The sequence below is a fragment of the Chaetodon auriga genome, chromosome 13, assembly GCF_051107435.1.
Source record: "Chaetodon auriga isolate fChaAug3 chromosome 13, fChaAug3.hap1, whole genome shotgun sequence".
Classification (NCBI taxonomy): domain Eukaryota; kingdom Metazoa; phylum Chordata; class Actinopteri; order Chaetodontiformes; family Chaetodontidae; genus Chaetodon; species Chaetodon auriga.
The window spans coordinates 13862641-13882628 of NC_135086.1; the positions used below are offsets into that span (position 1 = coordinate 13862641).

Consider the following 19988-nt stretch of genomic DNA (forward strand, 5'->3'; position numbering starts at 1 on the left):
TACCCGGCGCAACCGTAGCCCCGCACTTTAGCGACACATCCGAACCGATGGATGCTTGGGTAGGTAAATATTTCAGCATTTTTTCATGTTGCCCGAGCTGGTGAAATGACGATATCAAATGTCGTGATATTTGATAAATTGCTCCCTTTGATGCGTGCGCTCAGAGCAGGATTGTAGAGGCTGTGGTTAGTCGCTGTGTGCATGTCTTCTTTTTGGTGAAATGTGTTAGAAACGGTAGATTTTTTGGGGGGCTCGCTGATTTACGCATGCATCTTGAAAGGGATTGATAGGATAAATGGTAAAAACTAAAGGGCAGTGACATGTATTTATGGACGCTCGCTCTGAATAAATGCTCTTTCGGACTCATACAGCTCAGTGTGGCTCTTCCACAGGGCCCACTCATTCTTTATTCACAGTCTGTTTCAGATTTTATTTTTTTACCACTTTATTATCAGCATTTTGTTTTAAAGACGCAGCAGTAAAACACAGGGCTGTATCTTGTTTGCTGAGTGGAAATGAAAATATCTTGATTTATAGTCGAACTTTTCAACACAATATAAATGACAGCTTTTTTCTCTTCCTTTTTTTGCTTGAGGACACAGTCGATGTCTGCTGGGATGATTTGATTTTGATTTCCAAGAAGTCGTGGAAGTTTGGACAGGCTGACAGTTCTACCTCCTTGTAAATCATTCTCAGTAATTCCTGAAAGGGTGCGAAGCTGTTTGGGGGGGCCGGGCGAAAACTGTAAATCTTTCACTTTTATTACCCTCTGAACATATGCTGCGACGCGACCAGTCCTGCATCCCTTCCTCTGCTCCAAGATAACCCACCGCTGAACCAGCCGACGCTCTCTGCGGCTCCAAAATCTTCCTCCTCCAACTCAGTTTGGTCTTTTCCAGCGTATTTCTTCATTGGTTATTAAATAGTCTTTTTTTTCTTCTTCTTCTCAGAGTTAATATTAAAAACAAAGCAGGAGAAGACATGTCTCTCACACTCTGTTTGGGCAGGACAGACACAATAAACAAAAGATGATAATGTGCTTTATTTGAATACAATCCAGTCCCAGCTGAGAGAAAAAGAAAACATATGTCGTTTATTTCATAAATCATTTTCAAAATGCACTTCCCACATCAGTGCAGCCATTGGGCGACTAAAGAGGGCATCGATACAAAGTATAATAGTACTGTGTAACAATATTACCCAATAACGCTTAACTGCGGTGCGTTCAAGGCCCACTTTGCACGTTTTATTGTAAAATTGCCGAAGTCTGTTTTTTTAAGACCAAGCGAGGAGAAAATGTCCAAAATTGCTGGAAATTTCAAAGCTGCAGCATCATATCAAATGCACAGAAAATGGTTACAACAGCGGACGCAAGCATACTGCACTATAGATGCTGCAACTACTGCCCTGAGAGCATGAAGTGTGGATCTTTATCATTGATACTCAGTATACAATATAATACCTGTGTTTACATACTGAAGTGCAGGCTTGTTGCAAAGCTCGTAAATTCAGAAGGAGATGGAAAGGAAATAGGCGGTGGAACATTTTCACACTGTTCAGATGAGGAAATAAACGCCACCCTTTATCAAAATGTATTGGTGAGGTAAGGCTTGCTTGAAGAAGAGAACAATCACGTGAACAAATATGCTTCTATCTTAAGGCAGCGCCTTTATTTGTCATCACAAAGCTTCCGAAACACCAAAAAAAAGAAAAGAAGAAAAAAAGAAACTCCAAATGTTAGCTCCAAATGTGCACAGGCCTATCCTGTTCTGAATTCCTGTATATTTCAGTGGGTGATTGATTGCCAGGGATTTTTTTTTTTCTGGAATAAGGATACCTTGTTCGCTTTTTATTGGTAGTTGAATACGAGTCCTTCCATTCTTTCGGGAATACTGTCTCCACTGGTATATGGAAATGTCTGAAAAACAGCAAGATCAGGTTTAGGACAGCATTGTCTACAGACAAAGGGTGAAGGATTTATTCAAGAGACTGCGTGGAAAGGAACTGAGAGTGAGGGGGGAACTGGTTTATGATGAATTGATTCACAGGTAAGCAATTGCATGGCAGAAAGCAACCTTTAACCGCGGGTTAATATAATGCAAGGAAAATATATATGATTTATTCCACCGGAGGAGGCGATGCTCGTTAACGTCGCTCTCGCGGCGACCGTGCGGACATGGAGTCCACCGCAGCTACCTCCTCCTCAAATGCAGATGGGTGTTTTTTGGAGAAAGCGCGTTCAAATGTTATCGACAGATTGAGCCTGAGCTGCCCTGCGCTTTTCAGCTGATTTCACGTTTCGATGAAAGCCGGCTCGGAGGAAGGAGTGGGAGAGGAACTTTTCTTTTTGACTCTTGGATCGTAAATCACATTAATTTGTTGTCTTATCGTCACAGTGGCGTTTGCGGTGATTTATGTGGTTTCAACTATATGGCTTTGTTAACCTGCAACGTTGTATTATACATGAATTCATATTTGATGTTTTGAAGGATCACCGGGCCGGATAGTGAACAGGGATAAAGGCAAATACTTGGATTTTCCTACTATTTGGTGACGTTTTTGGCTTACTTGTATTCGCTGAATTGTAACTCGTGTGAATCTGAATATTTTTTCTTTGATATTGGGAATAAAAAACAGGCCTGACTCGCAAAGGCAATAAAAGCTTATTTAGGATGATTATTCTCAATTTTGCTCATATGTTTTACAACTGTTTCAAGAAGTTTAATCTCTGTGCACCACATCTTTATGAACAAAATGCTCTTGATTGTGCGTCTTCGCAGAATGGCTGCGGAATTTCTTGCGTTTCTTCTACAAAAGCTAGAACCCTTATTGCTGCAAATGGTGATTTCGCATTTCGTGAGCAGCTCGTATTTCCTCCAGGAGAAACAGACCTTGCACTTTATTGCAACAACAATCGACACTATTATTCCACTTTCTTCAACTGCAGCTACTCCTCGGATGTAACACAAATTTTCCAACAATAATAAAACGCCTCTGGAGGCTTTTTAACTTGAAATAGGAGCAGAGTTTGAAGGGCTGGACAGGAGACTGTGATAATAACACTCGACTCTGAGTCCGGCCCATTGTGTGAACCAAACTTACCGTAACAGCGCGTAGGCGAAAAACACTGTCGTTTGAAAAGAGGACCATGTCTGCGACTAGTAGCCCAGTGTGCTCAAAAGCACTCCAGGCGCACATTATCGACTGGCTTTAACAAATATTCCACATCGAAGGGATCTTAAATCTCCGTGATCGCATTTTAAGCAATTATCCTCAAACACAAGCAGGAAAACAGACGTGTTTGCACACTCAGGAAAAATAAATGAATAAATAAACGAAATTGTCTGAGGTTTAAATTTCTGCCTTCTCGTCGTCGGTCGAGCATCTTCTCCTGTGTTTCAGTCTCTGCTGAAAAAAGCTGCTTTGGATTTAGTTAAGACTTGTGTCTACTTGAAGCCAAAGTCCTCGTTGTTCATTAAACTTTGAGTTAATGCTGAACGACCCTAAGGTCACCTAAAAAAGCTTATGACTGCTAAATATTTGGGCTGGCTCTTTGTGCAAAAGTGCACATGTAAGACTTTTCTCTCTCGAGCATTGCAAGCAGAGAGGGAAAAAAAAGTGTCATATGTGGTCAGTGACAGTTTAGCTAAATTAAATAGGCAAATAATTAAAAAAGTAATAGTAATAATACTAAAAGAGTTAATTGCTTAGGAATCATTTGAATTTATTTGTTTATTTTACTTGAGTTTTTATAATTAGAATATTGTGTTTTTTTATTTAATGGTGAATGGAGAATATTGGGCCTGATCTGTATTTTTATATAAAACACGGGTATCTTTAAGCCCATATTTGTCTTTGATTTAAAAGGGGGGAATCTAAATGTGACGAAACATAATTTGTATTTCTCTTCCAGGTCGAGGAGGCAGCAGTGATGAATGCGTGAGGGATATAACACAGAGTTGCGCAGATTTCGGTGAGTAACATTTCTTTAAATGGAGGGAGCGGACAGCACAGCCAACTGCTAACAAGGTGAAAGGGTGATTTGTTATTAGCCTCCATATTAGCGCTCACAGTGTTTCACAGGAGGCTTAAATCACGAAAACAGACATGAGGGATGACTTAAACTTAGCCTGTACGTGTAATTATTTGCGCAGGCCAGAGTCCCACTCTAGTATGTCCGCCGCAGGATTAAAGCCCCATAACCAAGAGCACACTTAATGCAATTTATCCAAAAGAGAAATGGAATAGAAATTACATTAATCATGTTTGCATTCCTCTCAAACATTACTGAAAAACATGCGAATTGTAAAACGCAAAACCAGGAAGAATATCACCACTTCATCCCTCGATTTCCGCATTTTAACCGGGTTAAAAGAAGCGCCATGGCCAGTATTCCCTGCCTGTTTCTAACCGGCAAAATTATCTCCAGTGTTTCACGTCGGTGTTTGGCTGCAGACTCGCGTTCAGCCAGAATGGAGGCATCATTTATAAACCGAGCCTGTGTATGGGAGAAGTCGCCGGGTATGAAATTCTTTCCCTTGCCTTCCTCCTACGCTTAGTTTTACACTTCTGAGGAGGGCTGCGAGTCTTGAGGAGTGTTTTGCTTTTCATTCCTCTCTGAGGCCGTTTACAACCATAACATTTGCGGTCATAAATTTTGCCGCGGTCCACACTGACAGGTGCAATTGTTATGCACGACGCAGGCTGCACCTCCTCAAGCCACCAACATACAGTACCAGGACCCTTTGATATTTCTGTTTCAGCTCAGTTTAAATGCTGACGGCTCTCTCTTATGTTCTTAAACCAAATGTTGCTGCAATAAAAAAAAAAAAAAAGCACTATAAAATTGGAGAATTTTTCTGGAAGATTAAATGTTTTGTTTTGAATTAAAGCTAAATTTTGCATGAATGGATCAGTGGCAGAAAACCAACCAAGCAGCCGAAACATATGGGTGGAGGCATCTGTAAAGGCTAATGAAATATCATATTTAACTCCCACCCCCACCCAACAAACTCTCTCTCTCTCTCTCTCTCTCTCTCTCTCTCTCTCTCTCTCATACACACTCACACACACCGCTATCACCCATATTTCTGATATCAACATTAATAACAACCAGTGGAGGAGATTAATATGCGGCTTTTTGCGTGCGTAAACATGTGATCCAAACGCATGTGCCGCGCGGCCTTGGTGGGCTATATTTCTGCTACAGGGAACAATGCATGACGGGCTTTGTCAGGCTTTGTGATTAGTGAAAAGGGTATTGTGTGTATGTGTGTGACATGCTGATTCAGCTTATTTCTGAGGGACTCCTAAAGCCTCCCAGAGGGTCCTTTTAGTGCAAGTTAAACTTTAACTGTTTTGTGGCAGAAATGAGTCCGACGGCTCCAATCTGGTGCTGGAAGATGTGTCACTGTTACAGACAGTGTAGAGGCAGTTGGTAATTTCTAATTCAATATCTGCTGTAGCCTATAGCAGAGTGATTCTCCTGGTTTATTGTGAATTGATTTATTTAAACTCTGAATCTCAGTCAGTGGACTGATGTTTAGGAAGGTGCTGCTATAATGAGTATAGGCCTTATTCATGTGTGCCCAGATGAGTCTGATAGATTTCTCTTTATAGGTCACAGACTGGAGCAACGGTGGGAAGCACCAATCACGTGAATAAACAACATCCATGCCATTGGATAAAGTTGCACTGGCTTACTGGCTTTGAATCCACAAAATGCAGAAAGCAACATATTACGATAATTCTGGACTTTTTGGAGGCTACACCTACCCCAAACCAGACTCTTACAATTATGGCCCTGCTCATCAGCCCTACGCCACTTCTAACATGGAGAGCGACTACCAGGGATCAGTGTGTCCCATCCAGACCTCCGCTGTCCGGCCACCGACCCTCAAAGACAGTGACCTGAACGGTGACTGCATGCGGCAAAGTAGCAGTCAAAGCAACAGCAGCAGCCAAGCCACGAGTATTGGGGAGCAGCAGCCGCCTCCGCTGTCCGCATCCTCTCCCAGCTCCAACAGCTCTGCATCCCAGAAGAAGAAATCTCCATCCAGCAGCGCTTCAAACAGTGCCACACCAGCCCTCACAAAGCAGATATTTCCCTGGATGAAGGAGACCCGGCAGAACGCAAAGCAGAAGAGCAACAACTGCACCGCTGCAGGTAGAGACCATGATGGAGACCAGTGTGTGTGTGTGTGTGTGTGTGTGTGTGTGTGTGTGTGTGTGTGTGTGTGTGTGTGTGTGTTTGTGTGTGGAGGGGTATGGGTGGAGGTGGACTGGGCCTTGTTGTGCTTACAGCTTATGACTGCATTAGGTTTTGCTTTAAAAAAAAGTCTCAAAAGGCTCTAAGATGATGCTGTGGTTCATTTACAGGTGGCGAGGTGAGTGACGAGAAGAGCCCACCTGGACCAGCCTCCAAACGGGTCAGAACTGCTTACACCAGCGCACAACTTGTGGAGCTGGAGAAGGAGTTTCACTTTAATCGCTACCTTTGTCGCCCTCGGAGAGTGGAAATGGCAAATCTGTTGAACCTCACCGAGCGTCAAATAAAGATCTGGTTTCAAAACAGGAGGATGAAATACAAAAAGGACCAGAAGTCTAAAGGGCTCGCGCACTCTCCCCTGGGACACTCCCCGGACAGGAGCCCGCCGCTGAGTGGCCCAAATCACATTGGATACTCTGGCCAGCTCCAAAACGGCCTCAGCTATGACGCGCCCTCGCCCCCGTCCTTCGCCAAACCCCAGCAAAACATGTACGGCTTGGCCGCGTACACGGCACCCTTGGGTGGCTGCATCCCGCAACAGAAGAGGTACCCGGGCTCCGAGTACGAACACCACGGCATGCAGAGCAACGGCAGCTTTGCCAGCGCCAATTTGCAAGGCAGCCCCGTTTACGTGGGTGGGAATTTTGTTGATTCCATGCCAGCCTCGGGCCCCATGTTCAACCTCGGCCATCTTCCCCACCCCTCATCCACCAGTGTGGACTACAGCTGTGCCGCTCAGATCCCAGGAAACCACCATCATGGACCCTGTGATCCCCATCCCACATACACAGACCTCACCTCTCACCAAGCGTCTCAGGGAAGGATTCAGGAAGCGCCTAAACTCACGCATTTGTAATATGTGGTTCCTGTGTGTGTGCGTGCGTGCGTGTGTGTATGTGTGTCCAAATTATGTTGCGCTCTTTTTATTACCTCACTAGTCTAATAACTACACTCCAAGCGAGTCGTGTGTATTATTACAGTATTATTGATATTACTATTAATGCTATTGTGTAATTATTTTCTAAATAATACAGCTTTGTCCATTTCTCTTGAATATTTGGGGATGCGCAGAGGCAGACTAGCCTGGTTGTCAGATGTTCCCTTTTTTGTTTTTTCTTAAGTGCAATGCGCAATTTTTGACTGAATATTTCATGCCGTTACTTGAAGGTAAGTCTTGTAGATCACGAAAGTAGAAGCTCATCTTTAGAGAAGGACTTTTAGGGAAATTTTCGTCTGTTTGTCAGGATCTCATTCTCCCCACGGGCATCCTATTTATTTATTATTATTATTATTATTTTGCATAATCTTTCGTACTAGCATATAGCATATTTATTATTTAATAACTTTTGTATTGCACATTATTTATCGTTTATATGCGAGTACTTATAAGTGTGGAGGTTTTTTTTTTTTTTTTTTTGGTAAGATTGGACAGATCAGTGCACTTGGAAGTGTTGGCAAAACAGGGTTTGGAAAATGCTATGACTCGCAGTGTATTGTTGATAAAGAGCATTTCTAATTGTAAATCTGGGATAAATGGGGCATTTTATAGTGTATAAACACCACTATATGTCCATGGTTAATCTTGTGTCAAACCTTAAGCAAAACGTAGACTATCGAAGTATGAAATATTATACACACCAGCATGTCATTTCGTGTAGTCCATTGCTACTTTTTATTTGTCTTCCATTGTTATTCCATTCAGTTGGATATCCATAAATTTATGAAACCCGAATGATATCGAAATGTTATATTTTATTGTGTTTAACATTTTGTAAATAAAGTGCTCAAACTTGTATTTTTTTATTGCATTTTTGTTGACAAACAAACAAACACAGAGCACCGCCTGCAGCACTGCTGAGCCAATGTTTCTGATTATTTTAATTCCTCATTCAGTCGCTGCTGCGAGTGAAACTGTCAGGTAACAGCACCGAGGAGGCGTATTGACTTCAGAGCTCTACTGTACAGTCCAAACAGGGAGAGCCAATCAATAATTAGACACCAGGATATCTAAAACTCATCAGACGGCTCTATGCTTCCAATGCAAAGTGCATTTTAGCGGTATAAAAGGCTCTGGGGACGATTATTGATGTTTTATTGGTATGAAGGAAGCGAGTCTATGGGCCCATCGCATCCTCCACACGTCACTTATTTTCTTCTTTGATTCGGCCACATGATTGCCTCCCCATCTGCTGGGACAAGAGCACCAGCTCCATTTCCTATAGTCCAGAGCCTAATCACTGGCGGTCTAATTGATTGGTACACACAGAGACTCGTCTTAAAGATCATTTTTCATAAACTGGCCGAGTGGAAGTATAGAAATGTGTCCACTCAGTGATGGCGGAGCTGATCGGTGACAATAAAAGCAAAAGACGAAAAAACACGCATTGACATTGAAAATGATGCAGCGATGGATGTGTGTGTGTGTGTGTGTGTGTGTGTGTGTGTGTGTGTGAGAGAGAGAGAGAGAGAGAGAGAGAGAGAGAGAGAGAGAGAGAGAGAGAGAGAGAGAGAGAGAGAGAGAGAGAGCAGTTCATCCTTTATTGCTCCTGGAGAGCCATTTCAAAGCTCATTAATCAAAAACTCGTCGCTTTCAGACTCCTTGCTGATCCCTCCTCCTCGTGAACAAAGCATTTGCATTCCAAATCCAAGTAACACATTTCAAACCGAGCAGCCCAATCTTTAATGGTGGGGGAGAGTTTGGGAAAGAAAAAAGAAAAAGCACTACTGTGTTCACATTTTGTGAGATGATACATCCTCGGATTTAAGAGCGCATCAAGGCAAATGAACGTCTTGTCACAGTGACTTTAAATCAGGTGCCACAGTCACAGAGGTCCCACAAAGTTTCAGCCATAATTAACTGAATGTGACTCAGCACGCGAGTGTTATCCTAAATCCTTCTGTAAGGCAGCTTTAAAGTTGATTTCATCCTATTTCATTCATGGATTTTAGCTATGAGCTACTACAATAGGCTACAAATCACCTCAGTATTCAGTGGATGGCGGCCATTTTAACCCTGGGTGAGCTCTTTTCTTTCATCTCCCCCGCTGCAGCTTTCTGCACCGCACAAGTCGTTTGCTGGGCCCTTCAGATAGTTGCCGTAAAATACCAAAAACATTCCGTTTTCCTCTAAAACAAGCTCAATGTTAATAAGATAATTTCATGCAATCATAAAAATGCATGATATGATCTTTGTTATTTTGCATAAAAATGAGCTCATTCAAATGAAAATGCATCGGATAGAAGCTAAATATTATCATGTTTGTTTAATTACAAACTGTTATGCCTGATGACGAAAATAAAGCCTACCATGGACAAACGCACCGGGAAAACAGGGAACAATAACAGTCAAAATCTCACTGCTGTAGCTCCAAATGGAGCAAATGCAGCTTCAGATTTTATCCCTGCCATCACGGCCCTGACCCTGTAATTGGACATGGGTGTAGCTGAGATCAAATTCAACAATCTGTCATGCTAACGGGAAGTTTCACCCCTATTGGAAACAGCAGCAGCATAGTTCCTTTGATTCCCTCTGCTCTGAAAAAAAGAAAGAAATTCCACTTTGTAAAACAGAGTCTGCTTAGAAAACATGAAAACACGTCATTTTACTTCTGGCCTTTTGCTGCTATAATGAGTTTGAACCGTTTTGCATGTAAAAAGAATAAAATTTGACAATATGCATCAGTTTTAGCTTCAGTTCTTATTCTGCAATAAAGCATCAAGTAACAAGTCAAGCATAGCCATGAATAAATAAGTCACAGTTAAGCCCAGAGGAGCTTTGTTGGCGTGGACAGCTCATTTTGTGTCCCTGATTGGATAAAAGCAGAGCAGACCACGCCTGCTCAGTGGAGGGTAATATTTACATATGGAGAAGTAGCCCTACTGTAGGCTAACTATTAATGAGCACAAGAGGTGCTAACAGCCATCTTTACCCAGGACATCCCAACAGGAGACAAGAGGGCTTTGAAAAAAATATATATATATATTTGGTAATGTCTGTTGCTGTCTGAGATGATGGACAGAGAGCTTGTGGCAGTAGATTTGATGGACCACCGGGAGAGAGGCAGCTTTTCATTCAAAGTGTTTTTAAGGTGAATGAAAGAGGTGCAGTCACAGCTGCTTCCCCCGTTTCTTTACAGTCAGAGTGCGGGGAGAAATATCTGCACCCGCCGCACCGACACAAGACAATTATTTAATCAGCCTCTGAGGAAAGTTGGTGAGCACGTCGGCGCTGGCAGAACATATCGCGATGATTCCGCTGCGCGTGTGAGCAGCTTCATCTCCATCCCACGAGGGCTTGTTTTTATATATTTATTTTACGCGCGCCGGCTCGGGAGACAACAGGGAGCAGGAGTTGTGAAAACGTTGCAGAAGAATTTAAGAAGAAAATACCTACTTTTAACGCGCTTTGATTTCTCTCAGACGCGTCCTGAACCGGCTCTACCGGCACCGAACGAGGTCATTGTGGATTACCATCGGATCAGGACTGAGTAGTTAACGGAAGCGAACAAAGGATTTTCATCTCAACAAAAATCTGACAATAAAAAAATACTCGAGTCCGCAGTTAGAAGAATCTCAGAGCTGCAGAGCGGCGTGGAGCTGAGAGAAAAGGGGGGCCTGCCCTGGAGGTCTGCTCGGGTTTTATCACAGCATCCCTCCACTCATTTCTTTCCTGTAATGGAGCAATAGGTTGTGTTTTGTCGGTGGCGTCTGTACTGCTGTCTCTCTAACATAATGAAGCTGTTCCAGCTGTAATGATTAGGGGAAACTTCCAGTAAAGTGCAGGGCTAATTATTGTTGTTGACTTTAAAATCTAATCGGAGCAGCTAATGCACAACAGATATCTTAAATGCTTTATGTTTTGCAGGATGCAGTTTCGGGGAAATTTGCTTTAAAATCATTTGTTTGCTGATGGGAATCACCTCTGAATAAGTTACTGGACTCCACTGCTGTGGACCTGTGTAAGTTCATTTGTTTACTTGGTTATTTACTCGCTATAATGTCTCTCTCAGTCTGAGCACAAAACTATTTAAATATTAACTCAGCAACTAATTTTGTGTTTAATTTCATTCATATATGTTTCTGAGGATGTCAGGGTGCCATTATTGATATGGATAAAATTAACTACCCACTGTTGCCTTATATGTGATGCGAAAGTTGTTAAATGAAATTACCTCATTTATTTTTTAATGTTTATTGATAAAAGAGAATGTATTAATATATAAAAGACCCACAGTTTTTCAAATAAAGGACTTAATTGGCCTCTGACTGCTGTGTTTTTTCACCTGATGCTCATTCACTCACTATTTTTCTCACTGCATTAAACTGACAGGCATAACATAATTTCTTTTTATTCGCACAGAGCCTCATTTGTGTTGATGTTCAGTATTTCTTTGGTATCGGACACAAGGAGGAAGGTGAACCGATCACGCAGCCTGACCATCTGTAAATCCTGACAGAGGATGTGAATGTTAGAGGACACTGTTGTCAGAAGTCCTTCCTGTTCTCTGGCCTCTGCTGTCATTAAGGATTCCCCACACACTGTGGAAGTGAATGAGCAGAGGAGGCAGGCACTCTGCTCATGGTGGGGGTGTCTGTGTTGTTTGCCAACTCATAAAGTCTGCACTGCATTTTCCTTCTGAAAGGAAACACACCAAACGACCACTGCAGGGTTACAGCACATCCATGTGAACACTCATTTGTTTAGAAGTTGCACACAGTCCACATCTGTCCCTCTGTGGGTATGTTATTAAAGTGGACATACTGCATGGGAAAATGTTCACACACACACACACACACACACACACACACACACACACACACACACTGACCAAAATAAATAGTTTAACATAAGTGAAGATCCTGAAATAATAGAGCAGCACTGGATGCCATCCACTGAGGAACAACTGACCGATGTAAAGTCGCCCCCCATTATTCATGATCTACATTTCAAGCTTCTTATTTGCCTCCTGCTCTCCTGCAACTGGCTCCTGCGGCTGACTGAAACAAGATTTCCAGTGAAGTGTAGGTGGTCCTTTGTTTTGCACACGCAGTATGCCATAACAGCAGTGTTATTGGCCGGTGTTGTCAACAAGAACATGCAAAATATTGGGAGGAACCTTGAAGAGAGGTGAATGTAGAGTCTTACAGATGAATACCCTGAGGTTCTGTGTTGCACGTGCAGGCTTACCGATTCATAAAACCTTTAAACTGTGAGAAACCTGCAACCAAACTGTAGCTGAAGAACCTCCCAACATTGATCATGCATGTTGACGCATAAAACTGATGTGCGTGGATTTATGGCAGCTCTTATGTGTTAGTGATATTGATATAATTGTAACTATAATAAATGACTCACTCCTCTGGGTATGATTTAGAGGGCTTGGCCAAAAGGCTCTTCTCCTCCTTCCTCGTATGAAAGATAGCTCACTGATGTGAGGAAACCTGAAGTAAGTCATACATTACCCAAGCCTTGACTACAATGCTCCGGTAGTCTATATCAAAAAGTATTAGTGCCTCTACCCTTTTCTGATGCTCATATGGATTTCTTTCACGGCATTTTCTGTATGAAATTATGAGTGAATAAATTGCATCTTCATTTATCTTCGAAAAGCCCTTCTGTGCTGACTGCGATACTCAGCTCTCAGCGCTTTACATAATTATATTAGTCTTCTGCTACACCACGAAATTGATTGCCCAGGAAAATGAACCTGGCTTTGCTATAAATTACACCTATGGATCATAAGAAATGTGTTATTTTGTTTAAAATAGTACCTAATATAATTAGAGCTCTAATTCATGGCAAGCTACAAGTGTGCCTATTACAGTAACAGGGTTTGGAATTTAGTCTGTCTGCTGGATAAAGAATGATCCTGTGTGGTTTTCATTTGTAATCCCAGACACATTATTTCAGTAAAATAGTCTGTGACTTTTAGATATGAGAGATGGATTGTTGAATGAATAACTATATTCATAAGTTTCAGTATTAAAGTTAAGAATTCATCCATGAAAAGAAGTTTCGACATTGATCCCACAGTGTGTCCTGCGTAACTTTTCCTTCACAGCGGACGGCAGCGCAGCAACTGGATCCTTCTTCGTCGGAGGTCTACCTCTGCTGAGGATGTAAGGTAGATCTCTATCAGTCTGACACGCAGGATCTTTACAGGGTGTTTACTGCGGATGGAAACAATATCTTAGCCATGGAAAAATCACCGTCAAGAAATATTATCTGGACTATGAGGACTGATTGGAGTGTGTCACCTTAAAATCAATAGAAGTGCACAGTTACAGGATAAGGCTGTAAATCTCATGAAAAGACCAACGATGTGTTCGTACTTCTCTTAAAACTTGGACATTCAAGCCCCAAGCCCATTTGTTCCTACTGTAGACATAAATCTTTATATACCCTTGGCAAATACACAATCACTTTAATAAAAGGCTAAATAATTTCCTTAAACAGCTGGGCACTGTGGATTTGAGCAAATGTTATTCAAACACCAGTAAACAGCACATTTCTTGGGGAATATTTTCAGTGGTGGATTAATACACATGTGGTGCTCTCGCAAGTGTTTACAGCCCCCAGATGGTGTATACGGGATTGACTCAAAATAACCTGCAGTGCACATGTTCATGGTAATGAAGAAACATGTCATCCAGTGTAACGGTCCGGCTCGCTGATGTGTTTTTAATAGTTTATGGACAACAAAGACGGTTTCTGGCACAGAGGAATAAGAAGATATATCAGGAATATATCTGGCAGATGTAATTCATGTTGACAATAACAAAACATTCAGTATGTCGCCTTGCCTCTGTTCTGGGTTACTTGCACATTATCAATATTCTGTGTATTGCAGTACTCTATTCAGGGTGATACAGTATGAATCTGAATCTTAAAAGGTCCAAACAATTTATCTTTGACTTTTTGCTTTTTCAGCGAGCCTGATCTAGTTTTGGCCTCAAAATCAAGTTTGACATCTTTTGTGTAATTTTACAACTTGATACAAATGTGTTACGCTCTCTCAAACTATCCAGTTTCCTGAAACATCTTCTCCGAGTTTCATATTTCAATTAGTTGACGCTTGAGTGTATGAAGGAGGAGATTATTTCTACTACATATCTTGAGCAGAATTGAGTCTTTTATTATTTAGCCAAAAACTTGAAATTATGTTTTTTCATCAAACGCACCTTGTCAAGACTCATATTAACCCTGTCTGATGTGAGTTAACAGTGGACACTTTGGGTAATCTGATCAGCTATTTTAGGTTTTTAGGTAATTTTTGCAAGAATAATATGCAGGAACAGTTTCCTCTTGGTGCTATCCTCCTAACAATCCTCATTCTGAGTGTTAAATCTCAGGGTGCTAAGCCAAAATACCCAAATGTTGAGAAACATTTCCTACCTCTGTGTTTCTCCTTACCCGCAGGCCTCTGCATTACAATCTAAAATCCAAGAGCACAGTGGCAGCGTGCAGGGTTAAGTAATTCTGCACCAGTGAGAAAGACATTTGATTTCATTTGTAGTGTGTCTTGCAGCGAGCGGAGGTGAGCCCACCTTTGGCTGCGGGAGGAGTGAAGCGGCACACATATCTAGTGTTGGGAGACACAAAATTGACAATGCATTTATCTTTGAATAATGTAAATGTCCTGAGAATACGGTGGCAGTGGTCCTGGCGTGTCCACTGAGGGCACAGGGCTGTCAGACACTGAGCTCTGTGGCCCTGCTGCAGCATAATGTGGCCTGCGGTTCCCCTGGAGCATCCCGCCGCTCTGCTCCGCTCTGCCTCAGGCCCACATTCCTGCTTCGGCACGCTGCACTAGCTCCCCTCTTAATTTACACTCTGGTAGGAGAGGGAGTTAATGCAGAGAAGCCTGCCAAGAAGAATCTTATCTGCTCTCCCTCTTTAAAGGTGAGGTAGTTTAGAGCACAATATATTGAATGGAGGTGTGGAAGGTGATGCTGTTTTTCCAGCACATCCTGGCTGCTCATTTGATCTATGCAATATTTGTTTATCTAACTTCATTAAGCATAAAATGGAATCTGTGTAATGAGAGCACACATTTCCAGTGTCTGAATAGCTTCAATTATTTTAAGTAGTTGGCTTAACTTGAATAGTTCTGTGGATGCTGTGAGTTATTGTGTCCAAGAAATGTGCAGCAAAACATGTATTGTTTAAAATGGATGGTTCCTGGCAGGCTGACAGTGCTGTTCAGTGAGGCAAAGTGCCAGTAAATTGTTTGTCTTCTGCAGTGCTGCCCTATAATTCTTCTGGGAATAAATGGCATTGTGTTTGCCAAAGAGAATAATGATAGATGGGATAAAATCAAACTAGAGGATTTTGGGATGCACTCTGACCACCAGGCATAATCTGAATACATTTGTGTCCCCTGGAACGATGCTGGCAATTGTTTGTACCTGTGTCTTCCCTGCCTCTTGTCTGTCCCACATAGAATGACTGATTCTAAATAGATAATTTTGAGTTTATGTGCTTTGTAAGAAACAATTAATATCATCACATTTCTTTTACAACCATGTCAGCTATGATTTGTTCTGCATTGAATTAGGAAACCTGTACATTCATGCACTGACAGCTGTTTGTATCTGCTGCGATTGCTCTGGACTGCATATGTTAGAAGTAATATTTGCATGTTAGTCGGTATAAAGCAATAGCTCGTAATGTCTCCAGTTCTGAGGCGTAAATGTAAATGTGCAGTCTGCCCGTTCAAGTGTCCTGTTGGCCAAACAACCGGAGCACGTCCCCATCTGTTCTCTGTCTGTGGAGTGCCCAGACAATACATTTCCCCCGCCAGACCTTCCCATTTGCTGGAGCAGAGGTTTCCCAGCCATTTCTAAGGTTACAGGCAGGGTAAAAGCCTCCACCATGTGCTCACAGTTCTCCGATTGGAACTTTTTGGCCCTTATTTGCCGATAGACTTGGGCAAGATATTTGATGCTGAGTAATATTTAAATGCGCTGTCCTTGGCTTCCAGGCCCTTTTGTTGCTGTTGCTGCAGTTCCACAGGATGCGAGCAGCGAAAGACGAGCGTGGCTGTCAGTGGAGTGTGATTTGTTACAAGCCCAGCCTTGCCAACTGTGAGGCACTGAGGTGTGACCACAGAGATGCTTAACTTCTCCAGTTGCCTCAGGGCCAGCCAGTCAATTACACAATACTGTCTGCCCGTAACAATGTCATGTGCTCAATAATGGACCAAAGGCAAAGAAGAAACATATCTCAGAACGGTTTACACCAATGGTCACACCATCATTACAATATGTTTGGTCAGATGTTATGTATGCAGTAGTAATCCTTTCTCCTAGAAAATGACAATTATATACAACTGACTTGCATCAGCATACATGTTTTGAAGGAAATTTAATGGCAGATTATGAAGAAATGTTGTTAACATAACTGGCAAGTCACAAAAAAGTTGATACTGAACCTCAGAAAAATGTTCACTGAAAATATGTTGAATATGTTTTCTGCCAAAATGCCCAATGTTAAGGTTAAGGGTTAAGGTTAGTGCTTTGTACACCCATCATCCACGCCACTGCCACGCTTCATTCACTCAAAAAAACATAATCCAGGCAGCGAGCATATTTGTCACCACAACTCACTGGAAAATAATCTAATTATACATAAACAGAGATAGCATATTTTGCTTAAAGTTGTAGTTGCCTGTATTTTCAACAGTCTACCTCAGAAGAGTAGCATTTTGGTTACTTCTGCACCCCAACTGTTTATGAGGACCATGTGTGGGAAACTCCAAGAGGGTCCTCGTTCAAAGAAAGCTGCCTCTCCTTTGTGAAACACTTTATCGTGTGGATGCAGATGTGCTTTTTGGTGGAACCTTGCACCTCATCCATTACCCTTGGCCTGCCAGAGAGATAGTGGAGAGTGAATCCATTCAAATGGATCACGACAGAGCCTGCTGCTCAGCTGAACTTTCCGTGAACTAGGCTCAACGGCAGGATCCATGCATCAAAAAAATAAGTAATTTCTCCTTGCTGCTCTGGCCTGTGTTTCATACAGATTGCTACTATCAACACGTCCGGCATCCTCATGTATCAATCTGTCAATCTGATAGTCGTTTGAGCACTGTATCTGTCTCCAAAGATTCAATCTTCTAAGAATGACCTGGGAATTTTGTGACTATCTTGTCTTGTTGAATCAAGATTTTACTGCACAGTCTGTAAAGATATATTCCAAAAAATACAATGGCGCACAGCAATGAGGATAAGATCATGATGAAACATATTTATGATGTTTGTTGTTTCTTTTCTTGTCTTTTTTAGTTCTCTTGCTGATTTTGACCCAGTATCAGCCATAACCACAACATTAAAGTAAAATTCACTAAAGAAAAATCTCCTCTTGCTTTCTCTTAGCTGGCTAACATGCTTTTTCCTGGGAAAATCTAAACACAGGCTCATCTGGTCTAAATAGTTCTGTCTGATTTCGTGTGAGAATCAGACCCAGCGACAGGCATTAATAATAATTAGATAGAGGAAGCCAGTCTACTTGTAGAGGGTCTCATTTCCTACGTAGGTCATATAGAGGCATCACTATTACATTGAGACTGTTTCATATCCACTCATAAAGTCCTGTTCCCTGTTAAAAACTGTTGCTTCACAGTAGACACTATGATGTTTTTGCTTTATTAGAAACTCCTCATGTGTGAGAGAGATACAATAAACTGAAAGGTTGACATGTGGTGTGCAAACAAAAAGGCTTTTTGCCTGCTCAGTAATGCCACTGAAACTCTGCCACTATTGACATAGACCTTGGGTCGTTATATGAAAAGTCCGTGGACACAATTTAATTTCTGTCAGCAGTCAGGCTCCACAGCCACAATGGATTTCTTTTATGCCCTAGCCTCTGACTCTAACCGAGCATCTGTGTGAGCTGGAAACACAGTGTCTGCCCAACCCCTTCCCCTCCTCCACCCACTGCCTCTGCCCTTAAGGTGCATTTCATCCACATAGAAAATGAAGTTATATCTGAACTTCGACCAATAGTCTCGCTAGCCCTGGGCAGAGCATTGTAAGGAGCCTGCCTTAGTATGACCAGGCAGCACAGACCGCACAGGGCTGCACGAGTCCATCAATCTCCCTCTGTTCTACAGTGCCTCTAATGACTGCATACATAACACAACCATCTTCTCCATCTGAAAATGTTTGCTGAGGTGAACTGCGCTGCTTCTATAAAAAGCAAATAGCAGAAGTAATGCTACACTACATTCGTCCAAGAGTGATGTTGTTGTAGGTTAATTTACTGTTAATTCTTCCAACTCTTTATTCTTCCAGCTGTGATACTTGGGATTGGATTATGTCCAAAAGGCCCCTCATGAAAAATGTGTTGCTGACAACCTGGCTGACAACTCTTGAAAACGTGACTGTTTCCAATCCTAATGGTATGTAGCAGAGCAGCGTGTTCATGGCTCTTTTTCTTACGGTGACTGACAGCACTCGAGTCAGGTCTGACTGACAGGAAAATAAATGGCGTGATTTTCTCGCTGGGAAGTGCTGACATCAGACTTCTTTAGTCAAGGGTTGGAGGAATGTGATGTTCTACTAATGTGGCTCACATTCAGAGCTGCTCCTTCATAGTGAATCTGTGCACACGGCGACACCACATAATATTTTGACTCATTGAGCGTAACTACATCACGCTCCATGTAATCTGAATCTGACCTGCTGAAAAATCCCAGAGAGGCCAACCGAGTGTGTTTCTGACGTCTTATATATGAGTATAAAAAGCCCCATCAGCAAAAAGTGATGCAAAAACTACTTCATGGTTTCACTTATTTCAAGCAGCCATAATGAATATTCTTATGTGAACAATGGATCAAATGACTACATGTAATTTGAAAGGCGTCTTGGTTTGAGTTCAACTGTTTTGTTTATTCACTTACCAAACAGAAGACAGAGAAGGTTAGTGACTAGTTCCACAACAATGTGGAACATTTAGCAGCTAAAAAGCCAGATATTCCCTACAGGAGTTGGTGGAGATCAAACCAGAGTTCAAAAGAGAGTAAACACTGGACTTACACACATCAAGTGGACTCGACTACAAATGAATGATAATGTTGCTCCGTATCTGCTGTGTGTGTAAACTAAGCATCTGTTTACCGACACCTTGTCACAGATATGATGACTGAGTGCTGATGTAGGGAGCCAGCATATGATCGAGGGTTGCACAGGAAAGCCCATGAACTTGTTGTGATTGGTTTCAAGATGCTGTTTAACCTTAAATTTCTTGAGCACCAAATTCACCTATTTGCAGATCACTTTATCTGTCATCTCAAAGTCCGACCAAGTAACAGCTGATCCATTTTTCACTCGTCGTGCACTGACCTCTGCATTGGTTTCAGGTCATTTCGGTAAACAAACTGACCGAGAAAGAGACTAAGCCAAAATACCTCAAGGATGAGGCTTATCACTCATTGTTCATCATGGTCTCAACAAAAGTTGCTCCTTGCTACTCTCTCATGTATCCATATGTCTTCACTCCTTCTGCCATCCGCGCTCTGACAGGCTATATTCGATAAGACCCGCCCTGCTGAAGCTTGGCAACCAATCACAAATAACAAATGACAACCCATGACTCTGCCAATATTAACTTAAAAGGTGATGATATGTCAGCGTTGTGTTCCAGTGGTCAAAGAGTCTATCACCGTTATCATTCACGCAATTGATGATGAATACAAAAAAATGTGACTGCAGCATCTAC

At 42.0% G+C, this 19988-nt stretch overlaps 1 protein-coding gene across 1 annotated transcript; it reads left to right on the forward strand.

Moving 5' to 3' along the window:
• hoxd3a (homeobox D3a) lies at positions 1 to 7124 on the forward strand. The gene is made up of 4 exons (XM_076746884.1): positions 1 to 59; positions 3914 to 3973; positions 5620 to 6166; positions 6379 to 7124. The coding sequence occupies exons 3-4, from the start codon at positions 5722 to 5724 to the stop codon at positions 7122 to 7124; spliced, it is 1191 nt and encodes a 396-aa protein (XP_076602999.1). The 5' UTR covers positions 1 to 59; positions 3914 to 3973; positions 5620 to 5721.
• The last annotated feature ends 12864 nt before the right edge of the window (positions 7125 to 19988 follow it).

Bases quoted from the DNA above. Each gene is read 5' to 3' on its own strand.
- hoxd3a (XM_076746884.1), top strand. From the start codon at position 5,722: ATGCAGAAAGCAACATATTACGATAATTCTGGACTTTTTGGAGGCTAC. The intron at 6,167-6,378 runs GTAGAGACCATG...GTTCATTTACAG, and splicing joins CAACAACTGCACCGCTGCAG to GTGGCGAGGTGAGTGACGAG.